Genomic DNA, 12,256 nt, shown 5'->3' with positions numbered 1-12,256 from the left:
CTATTTCTTTTTTATCAAAGTATTTTTAAAAATATAAATATATATTATTAATATATATTATTAATATATTATTAAATATAAATATAAACATATTATCAATAATTCATCATTTTCGAAATAAATGATAAATATAGGATAAATTGGATATTGAATAGAACTAGAATAAATTGAATTTGTTATATTAAAAGTAAAATATTTATTATGTAATATTTATAATCATCACGAAGTTAAATTTCTTATATTAAATAATTATTATTTTTAATATTACGATATTAAATTTAATAAAGTTTTACAAAATATTAATATCTCACAAACATTTATTACATTAAATAAAAGATACAGTATGCATAAACAATAAATTGTAATATTTATTTAGATTATCAACACCTTTCGAATTCAAAAATTCAATAAAAGACATGTTTACTGTTTATGAAACGCAATTATAATTATTTATTATAATTATTTATTATAATTTTCTCAATTCTTAATATTTTTAAATTAATGTCTATCATTTATACATACAACGAGTTAATATATTCATAAGATATTTTTAAAGGATCATTTCTAGAGACCAAAACAAATATAAAATTTTGATATATTATTATACATATTATATAACTTATATAATTGTTAATATAATTATTACAATTCATATAATTTAATTTATATAAATTGTTATACAATATTTGTGGAGATTTATTTATTAAGTTAAAAGCAATTTAAATTTGCGTTAGATAAAGCATGATAAAGAGAATGAAATGATGGTATGATGATTATACTCTCCTTCGTTTTGCTTCATTTAAAACAAATTTAAATTGTTTAACATAATAAATAAACCTAAATCAATATTTTTATATACTAACTTTTGTATTTATTTTGACTATTATAATTAATCCTCACAAGATGTCATATAAATATATTAATATCTTGTATATTATACATATATGCTAATAATATTTCAAAATAAAATGAAAATCAAAAATAAAAAAATTATATTTCTATATTTTTTATATGCTAATAATTAAAAAAAATAAATGTTTTTAATTTTTTATTTTAATAATTATAATACTTAAAAATCTTTTTAAAAATATCTTTCAATGCGATAAAATCTTCATGTACCTATGAAAGAATATACAATTGAACTGAAAAAATACAATAATCTTAATATAAATACGAATAATAATTTATGATATAGAATAAAAATTATAGAATAAACGATTATGATATTTAATCTTTTAAGAATGTTTTAACAACTCTGTGTTCTCCGCTATTTGAGTTGTCTTATATTCGTTCGTGTAAGATTTGCTTAAATTTAAGGATATTTTCATTCTTTTAATTGTTAATTGTTAATAACAATAGAAAAAATAATAATAAATCTTTAAATATAATAACAAAATTGAGAACGCAATTTTTTATTCTTGATTTTTATCTTATTTTGGTTTAAAAAACCACTTTTCAAATTTCTATAAACTATATCAAGTCAAATATATATATATAATATATAAAATATAAACTTTGTTTTTCTTTAATGATTTGACTATTTTATTAATTTATTGATTTGACTATTTTATTAATTTATTGATTTGACATTTATTAATATAATGCTATACAAATATAAATAAAAATGATCACATTCATAATAGATAAATTATATAAAAATAGTATATAAACTGTTTATATATGAATTCTTATATTTTTACAACTTGTATAATTTGTTATATTTGATATAACATATAATGTAATATTGATTTGTATATTTTAATATTTTTTAGTTTATTTTATTATCTTTTTTAAATATAATTTGTTGAGTTAAAAATAAAACAATTTTTATGCGAAGATAAGTATTATTTAAATACAGCAACAAATTATTTTGTTATAATTTTAATATTTAATTTTAAATAATATGTAAAATAAATTTAACGATTTATTGTTTGTAAGATTATCTTCAATTTATATTTTTTCGAATAGATTTTAATATAATCTTTTGCATCTATAAATTTTTTAATTGCTATATGTATTAAATATTAAATATTAATGTTTTAAATATTTACATTTTTTTAATTCTAAACTAAAATATTAAATTAAAATAAAATAGTTAAATAAAATAATAAAAATAAATATGCTAAAAATTGCAATATATTTTCGATAATGTAAAATGATATAAATATATATAAATATTATATTATAATTTAAATTTGAACTAATTTGAATCATTAAGTGCTCCGAAAATAATTTGAAAATTAATATCTTTTATTTTGAGAACATATTTAAAGAATTATTAGTATTATTAAAAAAAAATATATTAACTCAAAATAAATACGATAATTTCATTTTTTAATATATCTTTTAATTTAATTATTTTAAGTAATATTATTTATTAATTTTTTTAATTAAAATATTTAAAGCTACTCTGAATTATATTTATTAGTTTGTATGATAATAGATTTATCAAATAATAAAATTTATAAAATATTTTTGATTTAATTAATAATTTAAATATTAAAATTTAATAAATAATTTTATTTTCGATTTGCTATAAACATTAATAATTAGAATAGTCATATTAATAATAAAAAATTATATTAAAATATAATAAATCAAAATTCATATTAAAAGCAATTTTATCTTGCTTTATTTTCATTATGTGCATTTAAGAAACCCAAAAATGTATAAGAATACAAAATTATAAAATAATATACAACATTTATAAATTGTAAAATTATTATAAATATAATAATATATAATGTAACTAATAAAAATAGTTACTACTCGTCCCTTAATATATCATTTTTATTTCTTAATTTTAAGTGCATATATATAATAAATAAATTTTTGTTTGCATTTGTTATATTATGTATTATGTACTTTAATTTATGATACAAATTTTTTTCTATATTCATTAAAATTGATATATTATAAAATATATAATGGTATATTAATGATATATTATAAGTATATATAATATCAATCAAATGCTTTTTTTTTTAATATAAAATTCTATACAAATCATAAATAAAATATTTTATAATCTCTTTTATATTTTTAGATATTTTTTTTATTTTAATAAATCTAAGCACTTAATTTTTCTTTTATATATTATATTAGTTTTGAAGCATGTATTATTTAAGAATTACATTATTTATAAATTATTTTTATAAATTTTTAAATTTTTATTTTTTTATTTTATACAATATGTTCATATACTAATTTTATTATATTATATTTGAATATAATATAAATATGAATATATATTATATTATATATATTCATTAAAATAAATAATATTTTTTTAATTGAATGTTTATATAATGTTTAAAAATAATTATTTTAAAAAAACTTAAACATAATAATTATTAATATTTATTATTTTATATATNGTTATGTAATATATGTATAATATTAATATGTTGCTTAAAATTCTTTCATTTCTTCAATGTATTATTTAAAAAATATAATTAATAATTTATGTTTATATATATTATATATAATATATATATAATATGCAAAGAAAAATATACAAGTCACTTTTTTACCCGAGCTCTTTTAGTTATTGTTATTTTACTCATATGTTTTATTTCATATTTTATATAAAAAAAAAACAAAAAAATATATTGTAATATAATTAAAATAATAAATAATTTTTTATTTTGAAATGAATATTATACATTTTTTAATATTATTTTTAGTTTGGAAACTGATCATTTAAATTACATTTGTATATATATTATATGTCACATACACATAGTTTATGTGAAGGCACAATGTTTCGGCATGCCTTTTGCGAGAAGAGAAAAATTAAATATAATAAATTACGTCATTCCATTCACATGTGTCATTCCAAACATTGTAATTAAAAATTTTTTTTTGAATGATATTTTTTATTTTGCGAGTAAAATAATTTTTATATGTATTAATATATTTTTTAGTTTTAGAAACAAAATTAACGACAATATTTAATTTTTTTGTTTTATTAATTAATATTCATTATTAATAAAAAATAATAAAAATTAATTTTAATAAATAATAATAATTAATAATTAATTAATTTGATATAAATTTGAATTATATATTGAATATATTCAATGAGAAAATTTATGAATTAGGAAATACTTCATATAGAATTTTTGAAATAATGTAACATATAGATTTTTCATATATAAATAAACAACAAATATATAAATAATATATAATAAGAAACAAAAATATATAAATAAAAAACAAAAATAAACTAAATATACACATATTACTCATTTGTTGCAACATAATTTTAAATTTGTAAATTTTAAGATATGGAACATTAAGATATGAAAGAAATTTTATTACTTTACATGTATTTTTTATTAATAGAATTCTAAAAAAGAGATATCAAATGTTCTAATTCAAGATTATAATGTGATTTCTTTTAACGATTCGAAATATTCTAACATTTTTTTAAAATCATTATGTTTGTTTTATATCATTGCTATTGCAAATGAGAAATGTATATATTTTAAACATATTTAATTTTTGTTCAAATTAATATTTCAATTAATTGGAATGGATTGTGAGATTTGATCCTCATTTAAATAAAAGATCATCTAATCTTATTTATTAAGAAATTGGAAAAATAAATTTAGATAAAAATTAATGAAAACAAAATAAATATTTAAATATTAATAATGATATAATTTTGTTTCCCTACAAAATTATAAAAACGTATTTTTTAAGTATTTATAATAAGAATTAATTATTATATTAATAATGTATATAATAATATATTATATTAATAATTTTTCAATAACATTTTTCTCAGAAATTAAATGATGGAAATATGTATAATATAATATTTTTATCAATAAATAATATGTTAAATAATATTTATAAATAATCAATTTAAAGACATAAAAAAATAAATTATTGAAATTAGATAGAATTACAAAATTAAAAAATAAAATTGTTCATTTATTGAACTATAATATCTACATGTCAAGTTATATATTCTTTGTATCTTTTAAAAATCTTTGTTATTTATTAAAACAATTCAATATTTAATATGATATCATTATTATTATTTTCTATTTACTATTTATTATTATTATTTCATATCATTTGTAGCAAAATAAAATAACAAGTAATGGTGAATATTTTCAACAACGTTTCATCGTTTTCTCTGGTTAATATGAAATTATTATGAAATAATAATAATATCAAGAAATTAGCTCTTTGCTAAATTATAAGTAATCACCCAAACCAATTATTAACGAAGGAATTGAATCCATTACTAAGAGATGAGAAAATCCCGCTGTTTGTTTCGGCTGCAGTATTAGTTCCAGGATGTGGTCGAAAATGTATTATGTGATCTCGATTATGGTCTCTATTTTCATTATAAAAATTGGAACCAGTTTCATCCTCTCCTGGATGTCTCTATTATGTCGAAATATGTAATAACAAATTTTAATTAACTAAAAATATATCGATATTTTATAAATAGTATGTTGAAAGACTTTGAATTTCAAAAATTAATCTAATTTTAATAATAGAATGATATCAAGATCTATATCAATTTTAATTAAGTTCACTAATATATAATGAAAATATTAATTTTATATTAATGTTTTAAAATAACAAGCTTGTGAAGTTTTTAGTTTATTATTTTATTTAATTATTCACTAATTTGATTATTGAAAAGGTATCTTCCGATTTTCGAAATTTTTATAGATTTAACTTTCAATTAATGAAATTAATAATAAATAACAATAAAATTAGTAATAAAAATGATATATATATATATTTACATAGATTTTATATTAATATTTTGTAATGATTTAATATTAGTGATTTTATAAAAATACTCACACTTGCTCTATATAATGTTACATTGAAAGATGTTGGATATTGTTCTACTACTTTAAATTCTACATCACGAGGAAGGTATCCATTCGCATATACCTATAACATAATATCATAAAAGTTATGTAAATAACTAATAATGTAAAATATTATTTATCGTAATATATTGTGTATTTTTTAATTCTTATCATTAGAGTTTTAAGCGGAATAATTTCTTTACAATTAGAGATTTTCAATAATTTCTTTTTATGAATTTTTTTCACACATTAAATTATTTAAAATTATTTAATAAAATTATAATATTTATCTTAATTTTAATTATTTTAAATATATATTCTGGAATATTAAATTGTGACGAGAATTGACTGGAATACATGTATTATATAATATTTTCTATATTTTTGAATTCTAATTTAATTTTTTATAATTTATCAAAAATATAATAATAATATAATTTTTTTAATTCATTGAATTCAGTTAAAACATTTTTAATAAAAATTATGTTATTTCATTAATAAAATTAATAATTCAATAAAATATATGCGTAATAAAAACATATTAAGAAAATTATAAAATAGTATTTTTGATATTATTATTTGATATTAATTAAAGATCATTAAAATTGTAAAAAATTTAAATAAATTTATCAATAATCTTTCTAAAAATTTTAGATTTTATAGACAAGAATACTGTTTCAAGTAATTATTATATATTAAAATAGTAAAATTTTATTCCTAAAATTCTGTTTTTATTTTAATTTTTTATATAAAATATATTATGTAATATATAATATTATTATATAATATATTGATATTATTTAACTAAATTCAAATTTTTAATAAATTTAGTTAATTTAAAAATGTTTAAAATATTAATAATATTGTAAATAATTTTTTTTTTAGTATCAAATTACCTCTAATTTGTATACTCCAGGCAGTAAAATTCTCCAAAATTCACCATATTTTGTAGTAAGGAAGCTAACATCTCGCGATTTTACCTTAATGGATGCTCTTTCAATGGGATTTCCATTTTCATCGATAACAAATCCATGGATTCCTCTATGAGCTTCCGCTAAAAATTTAATTAAAGCCTAGAAAAACATAAAATATGTATATTAAAATATGTATATAAAAAATTCATTATTTTTCAATATAAAATATTTATAAAAATTATATAATAAAATACAAGTGATAAAATATAAAAAAAATTGTAAAAAAGATAAAATTAAATTTTAATAACAAGATTTGCTTTCATACATTAAAATACATCATTAAATTTTAAAATACATTAAACTTAAAAAAAATATGGATGTTAGAATAATAGAATAATTAAAGGATATAGAATATAGGATATAGAATAAAATTTTTTTAATAAATTGATTCTTATTTTTATATTTATTTCAATTTTAAAAAAATGTAAATAAATTTATAATATAAAATATTTTTTTTATTAACATGCAAAATGTATAATGCACATTAACAAGCGCATTATAAAACATTACAACTTGTTTTCTTTGAAATTATTGCAAATATGTATATTTTTTTATATGTTCTATTCTCATTCTATAATTATTAATTATATAAAATGAAAAATTAATTCATATATCTTTCAATTTGAAAAATTTTTTAGACGTGGAAAATACATTTTCAAAATTTGTTCTTACTAAATTATTGATCTTTATTAATTTTTTTTTAATATAATATTTTTTTTTTTAATTTTACAATGGAGTCATCTCATTTCGTATAAATAAGTAGATAAAACAATAAAAAATTATTATCATTAAACATTATTATTGATTTAAATATAACAATCTGCATCAAATAATTTGTAAAAAGAATATGAAATAATTTATTATTTTTTTAAATAATTATTTTTAAAATAATTATTCCAATTTAATTTAACTTACCACGCGATTTTCTTCCCAATAAAATTGCAAATCAGAAGCGGGTGGATATTTACAACATGAAAGTTCCAATGTAATTTCCATACATCCATTCCACACATAATTGAAGTCTTGCATGCCACCAGTAAGCGGATACCATTGGGCTCCATTAGTAATACCATTTTTGAATCCCGGTTGAGACGGTGAACAAGGCAGTCCTTGATACATAGATCCATGATTTCGAGAGTATACTAGCGATAAATGTTGAAATACGTCGTCATCCGGCGAAATACTCGGTGCCGAAGTATAACTCTGAAACACTAAATTATTCGTACAAATTTTGCATCTATTTTTTAAGAACTTTTAAAATTTTTATAAAATCTGAATTTTATTATAAATTAATTAGAATTAATTCATCATTTGTTCTGAAAAAAGAAAAAAGAAAGATTATTATTTATTCATATTTTATATATAATTATTATTTCATATATATATTAATTATATATATATATAAAAAATATATATATATATATATATTTAAAATTATATTAATATATTTAAAATATATATATATAAAATTAATTTATGAAAAAATAATAAGTTTTTAATAAGTTCAGATATATATATACTCTGATAATAATTATTTCATTTTTTATTCTTTAACATTAATTTTAAATTGAATAAAATTTCTAGTAAATTTTACATTATTATATGAATATATTATTGTAATGAAAAAAACTTTTAAAATAGTTACGAAATTTATATTTCAAATAATTGTAAAAAAAAATGTTGTACTGCAGAAATTATTTCAATATGCATATTTGCTATTGTTTAGAATTTTCGAATTCTTTCATTTCGTCATTTTTTTTCTTAAAAAATATTAATATTTATAAAATAGGAAATTCCCGTGATGTTTATATTATCTACAACGTGTTTAAATTGCACATTTGATACGTGATGGTAAAATCTGTATCAAGAATAGTTTAAAATATGGAAGGAGATTCGATATAAATGATAGTTCGATATAAATGATGATATATAATTGAAGCAATGATGTAAACACTGCCAAACTTTCTTTTCACGAATAAATTATACAAGAATATCATAGAAGTGCTAAGACAAGTTTTCTGATTTGTAAATGTATATATTATACCTGCACATAATGGCGCTGACCGGCATATTCCTGACAGCATGAAAAGTTATATAATACAATCAGGTTGCTTTCAATGATATTAATTATGTAATACAATTCTATGTAACATATATTATAGCAGAAATAATTTATTTATATGAAATTCAATTAAATTAACTTATTATCAATGTGGATTATGTGTAATAGATTGTGTTATTATTTATATTTTTAATGATCTATTTAAATAGATCAGAATATGATAAATATTGAAAATCCTTTAATTCAAATATGATACACGAGATTTAATAATAAAATGCATGATAAAATTATTATTTATATATTATTATTATGTATTTCATTATTGAATATTAAAGTATATACTCCCCAAAGTATATTGGTCACTGAAAATTTTGAAAATTTTGTAGAATGGTTTTTACAGCTGTTTTAATGTTATTAACAGATATTATTAAAATTTTTTTTTGAAGGATTTTTTGACGAATAAAAAATTGGATCATCTTTCTTATTCTTATTCATTGGATCTTCATAATTTTTTTTATAAAAGATAATGGAAATATTGAAAAGATATTTTGATGATATTAATAACATTAAGAATAATACGATAACAATTCTAAATCAATTCATATGCAATGTTATTTCCAAATTCATTTCTAAAATTGTCATAAAGATTGGACAAAATATTGGCTTCAGTATATGGTTTGTTAAAGATAATATTTAATTGATTGAAATGATATTAAGTAAAATATTGATAATTCTACTCAATTGAATTTGCATACTTAATTGTAATCTGTAAATCTTGTACTTGCATTGCATACGAAAGAAATTAAATTAATGAATTTGTTAACACGAAAAAGGAATATGTATAAAAACAAACTTACGCGAATTAGGTGTGTTATCAAACGGATAGCTAGCAACCAATGCACCTCCATGTAAGCTTCCTGATAAAACGAATTGAATTTTAGAAACCCATTCTTTTACAGCTTCTGTTTCTGGTTGACTTTTTTTGTTGTTTTGTTTGAAGTAATCGGGGAAATTTCGATTTAGATCGAAACCACGTGCATTGTATCTAAAGAGAAATCACATGCAAAATTAAAAAATTGTAATCTTAAGATTTTATGATTTGTACAAATTTTAAAGTAAGATATATAATTATTGACGATGATTTGTTACAATATATTTAGAATTATGATAATAATTATAATAATAATATATATGATATATATATGTAATATATATGATAATATACGTAAAATTATAAATATCTATTAATTTATTTAGTAAAGGAAAAGATATAAGAATATAAATATATATTTGATACATAGATCCAACAAATTCATATTTTTTATTATGAGTTATTCTTATTATTGAGAGATGAAATTCTATTTCTTTTATTTTTTAAGTATTTCTGATAATAATTTCGAATAATATTGAAGAAATTGGAAAATCTTACCTGCCTTGACCACCTTCGCAGTATCCTTCTTTTGAAACTTCAAAACCATCAGGATTCATTGATGGAAGAATATGAATTCTAGTATTGTCTAAGAGCCACGTAATATATGGATCCGATCCATAGTTCGTAACAAGAAACTGTAAATAAGAAATGAAATTTGTTACATGTATTATGACAAAATATATTTAAGATATATATATATCTAATATATCTTAATAATAATCTAAAAATTTTAATTATATTAATGAAGATTCTACATTGTTTAAATTATTATTTGAATAAATTTTTGACACATTTTTTAAACATATTTTTAATATTTTTAAATATTAAAAAAAATATATCATAATTAATAGTAAATATCTTATAAAAATATAAAATTAATGAGTTTTATTAATACTAAGTTTTATTAATGACTTTAAAATGTTTTATAAATTTAAAATGTTATAATTTTTTACATTGCAAAAAGTTTAACAAATTTTGTATTAGATGGATATATAATAAGCAGAAATAAAATTTTTATTTGATATTTTTGCGAATAAAAATATATTTTATCTTATATATGTTATTTAACATTTATGATATATTTACTATTATTATTATTACTATTATTACTATTATTATATTAATTGTATTAAATATAATAAAGAAAAAAATCATATTTAAGAATCCAAGTGTAATTTTCTTCTATATTTCATATATTCTAATCTGCAATATTTTTCTTCATGATTCTCTTTTATTTTATTCTATTCTAATAGTTAAATTTATTATTATTATTAAAGATATATATATATATATATATATATTAAAGATTATTAAAGATATTAATATATATATTAAATTGATGCAATATTAAAGATATATATATATATATTTATGCAATATACAATTTGAATATATAAAAATTAATAGAATGCATACGACAAAGTGCAAAATAATCAAAATATGTATTATGATGTTTAAAGAATGAAGCAAATTTCTATTTAAGTTCCATTTTATCATATAAATAAAAATTTGATTTTATATAATATTCGCAGTTTAATAAGTTTACTAATAGTTTTTTCTTTTTTTCCCTAAATATTCTGATAATTCATTTTTTTACAAAAATATCTTTTTAATATCTTTATCTTATGAAAAAAGAAGAATGAATATTTATTAAAAATAGATTTTTAAAAACATAATAGTTTCAATTTTTCAATTAGTTTCAATTTTTTATTTAAGACGATAATTGTATTTGTATAATTTTCTATAAAAATAATTATAATTAAAAATAGAGTGATCCCCTAAAAAACACATTGCGATCCTCTCGAGGATCGTGATCTACAGGTTGGAAAAGTGGGTTCTAATACATATACCAGATTTTATGAAAATGTTATATATTTTATCAAAATGTTATAATGTCATATTTATTTTATATGTAAAACGGCTTTAATTTCTACTTTTTTTAAATTTATTTTAAAACATTTAATGAAATAAATCATTGAAAAATTAACATTGAACAGCAATATCTACATAATCTATATATCTGAGCAATAAAAACAAAATTTTTAGTATTTATGATTTTTAATAACAAATGAAATTACTTCTATAGCAATATATAAGCTATTAAAATCTGAATTTTATCAATAAATTTTATTTGAAGAATTCGTATTGTGAATTATTTAAAAATTATTTTCCTTGATTTTATAAATTTTTTTAATAATATAATTTAATTTTTTTTTTATTTTAAAAAAATAATATTTTTTATTATGTAAAGATAATTTTAGATTAAGAAATGTGGATTTGGATAGAAATGGATTTGAAATGGATTGAAAAAAATTATTATTTTGCTTTTTACATATTCATTTTATAATATCAATATATTTAATATGAAGAAAATGACATTTTATTAATTGATAATTTATTAATTGATAATATATAATTGATAATATAATAAAAATAAGAAAAA

The 12,256-nt window shown here is 16.6% G+C and overlaps 1 protein-coding gene across 1 annotated transcript in view; it reads right to left on the bottom strand.

The window, feature by feature from the left end:
- Positions 1-4,986: 4,986 nt before the first annotated feature.
- Positions 4,987-12,256, bottom strand: part of LOC102670868 (carboxypeptidase M) — an 11,238-nt gene continuing 3,968 nt past the window's right edge. The window contains exons 4-9 of the mRNA XM_006624321.2: positions 10,312-10,448; positions 9,740-9,927; positions 7,736-8,031; positions 6,743-6,919; positions 5,836-5,928; positions 4,987-5,403 (exon numbers count right to left, since the gene is read on the bottom strand). Coding sequence (XP_006624384.1) covers positions 5,221-5,403; positions 5,836-5,928; positions 6,743-6,919; positions 7,736-8,031; positions 9,740-9,927; positions 10,312-10,448 — 1,074 coding nt within the window. The 3' untranslated portion in view covers positions 4,987-5,220. The remainder of the gene's footprint in view (positions 5,404-5,835; positions 5,929-6,742; positions 6,920-7,735; positions 8,032-9,739; positions 9,928-10,311; positions 10,449-12,256) is intronic.

Source organism: Apis dorsata, unplaced genomic scaffold (assembly GCF_000469605.1).
Source record: "Apis dorsata unplaced genomic scaffold, Apis dorsata 1.3 scaffold_1029, whole genome shotgun sequence".
Lineage (NCBI taxonomy): Eukaryota > Metazoa > Arthropoda > Insecta > Hymenoptera > Apidae > Apis > Apis dorsata.
This window is presented reverse-complemented; position numbering and strand designations above follow the sequence as displayed.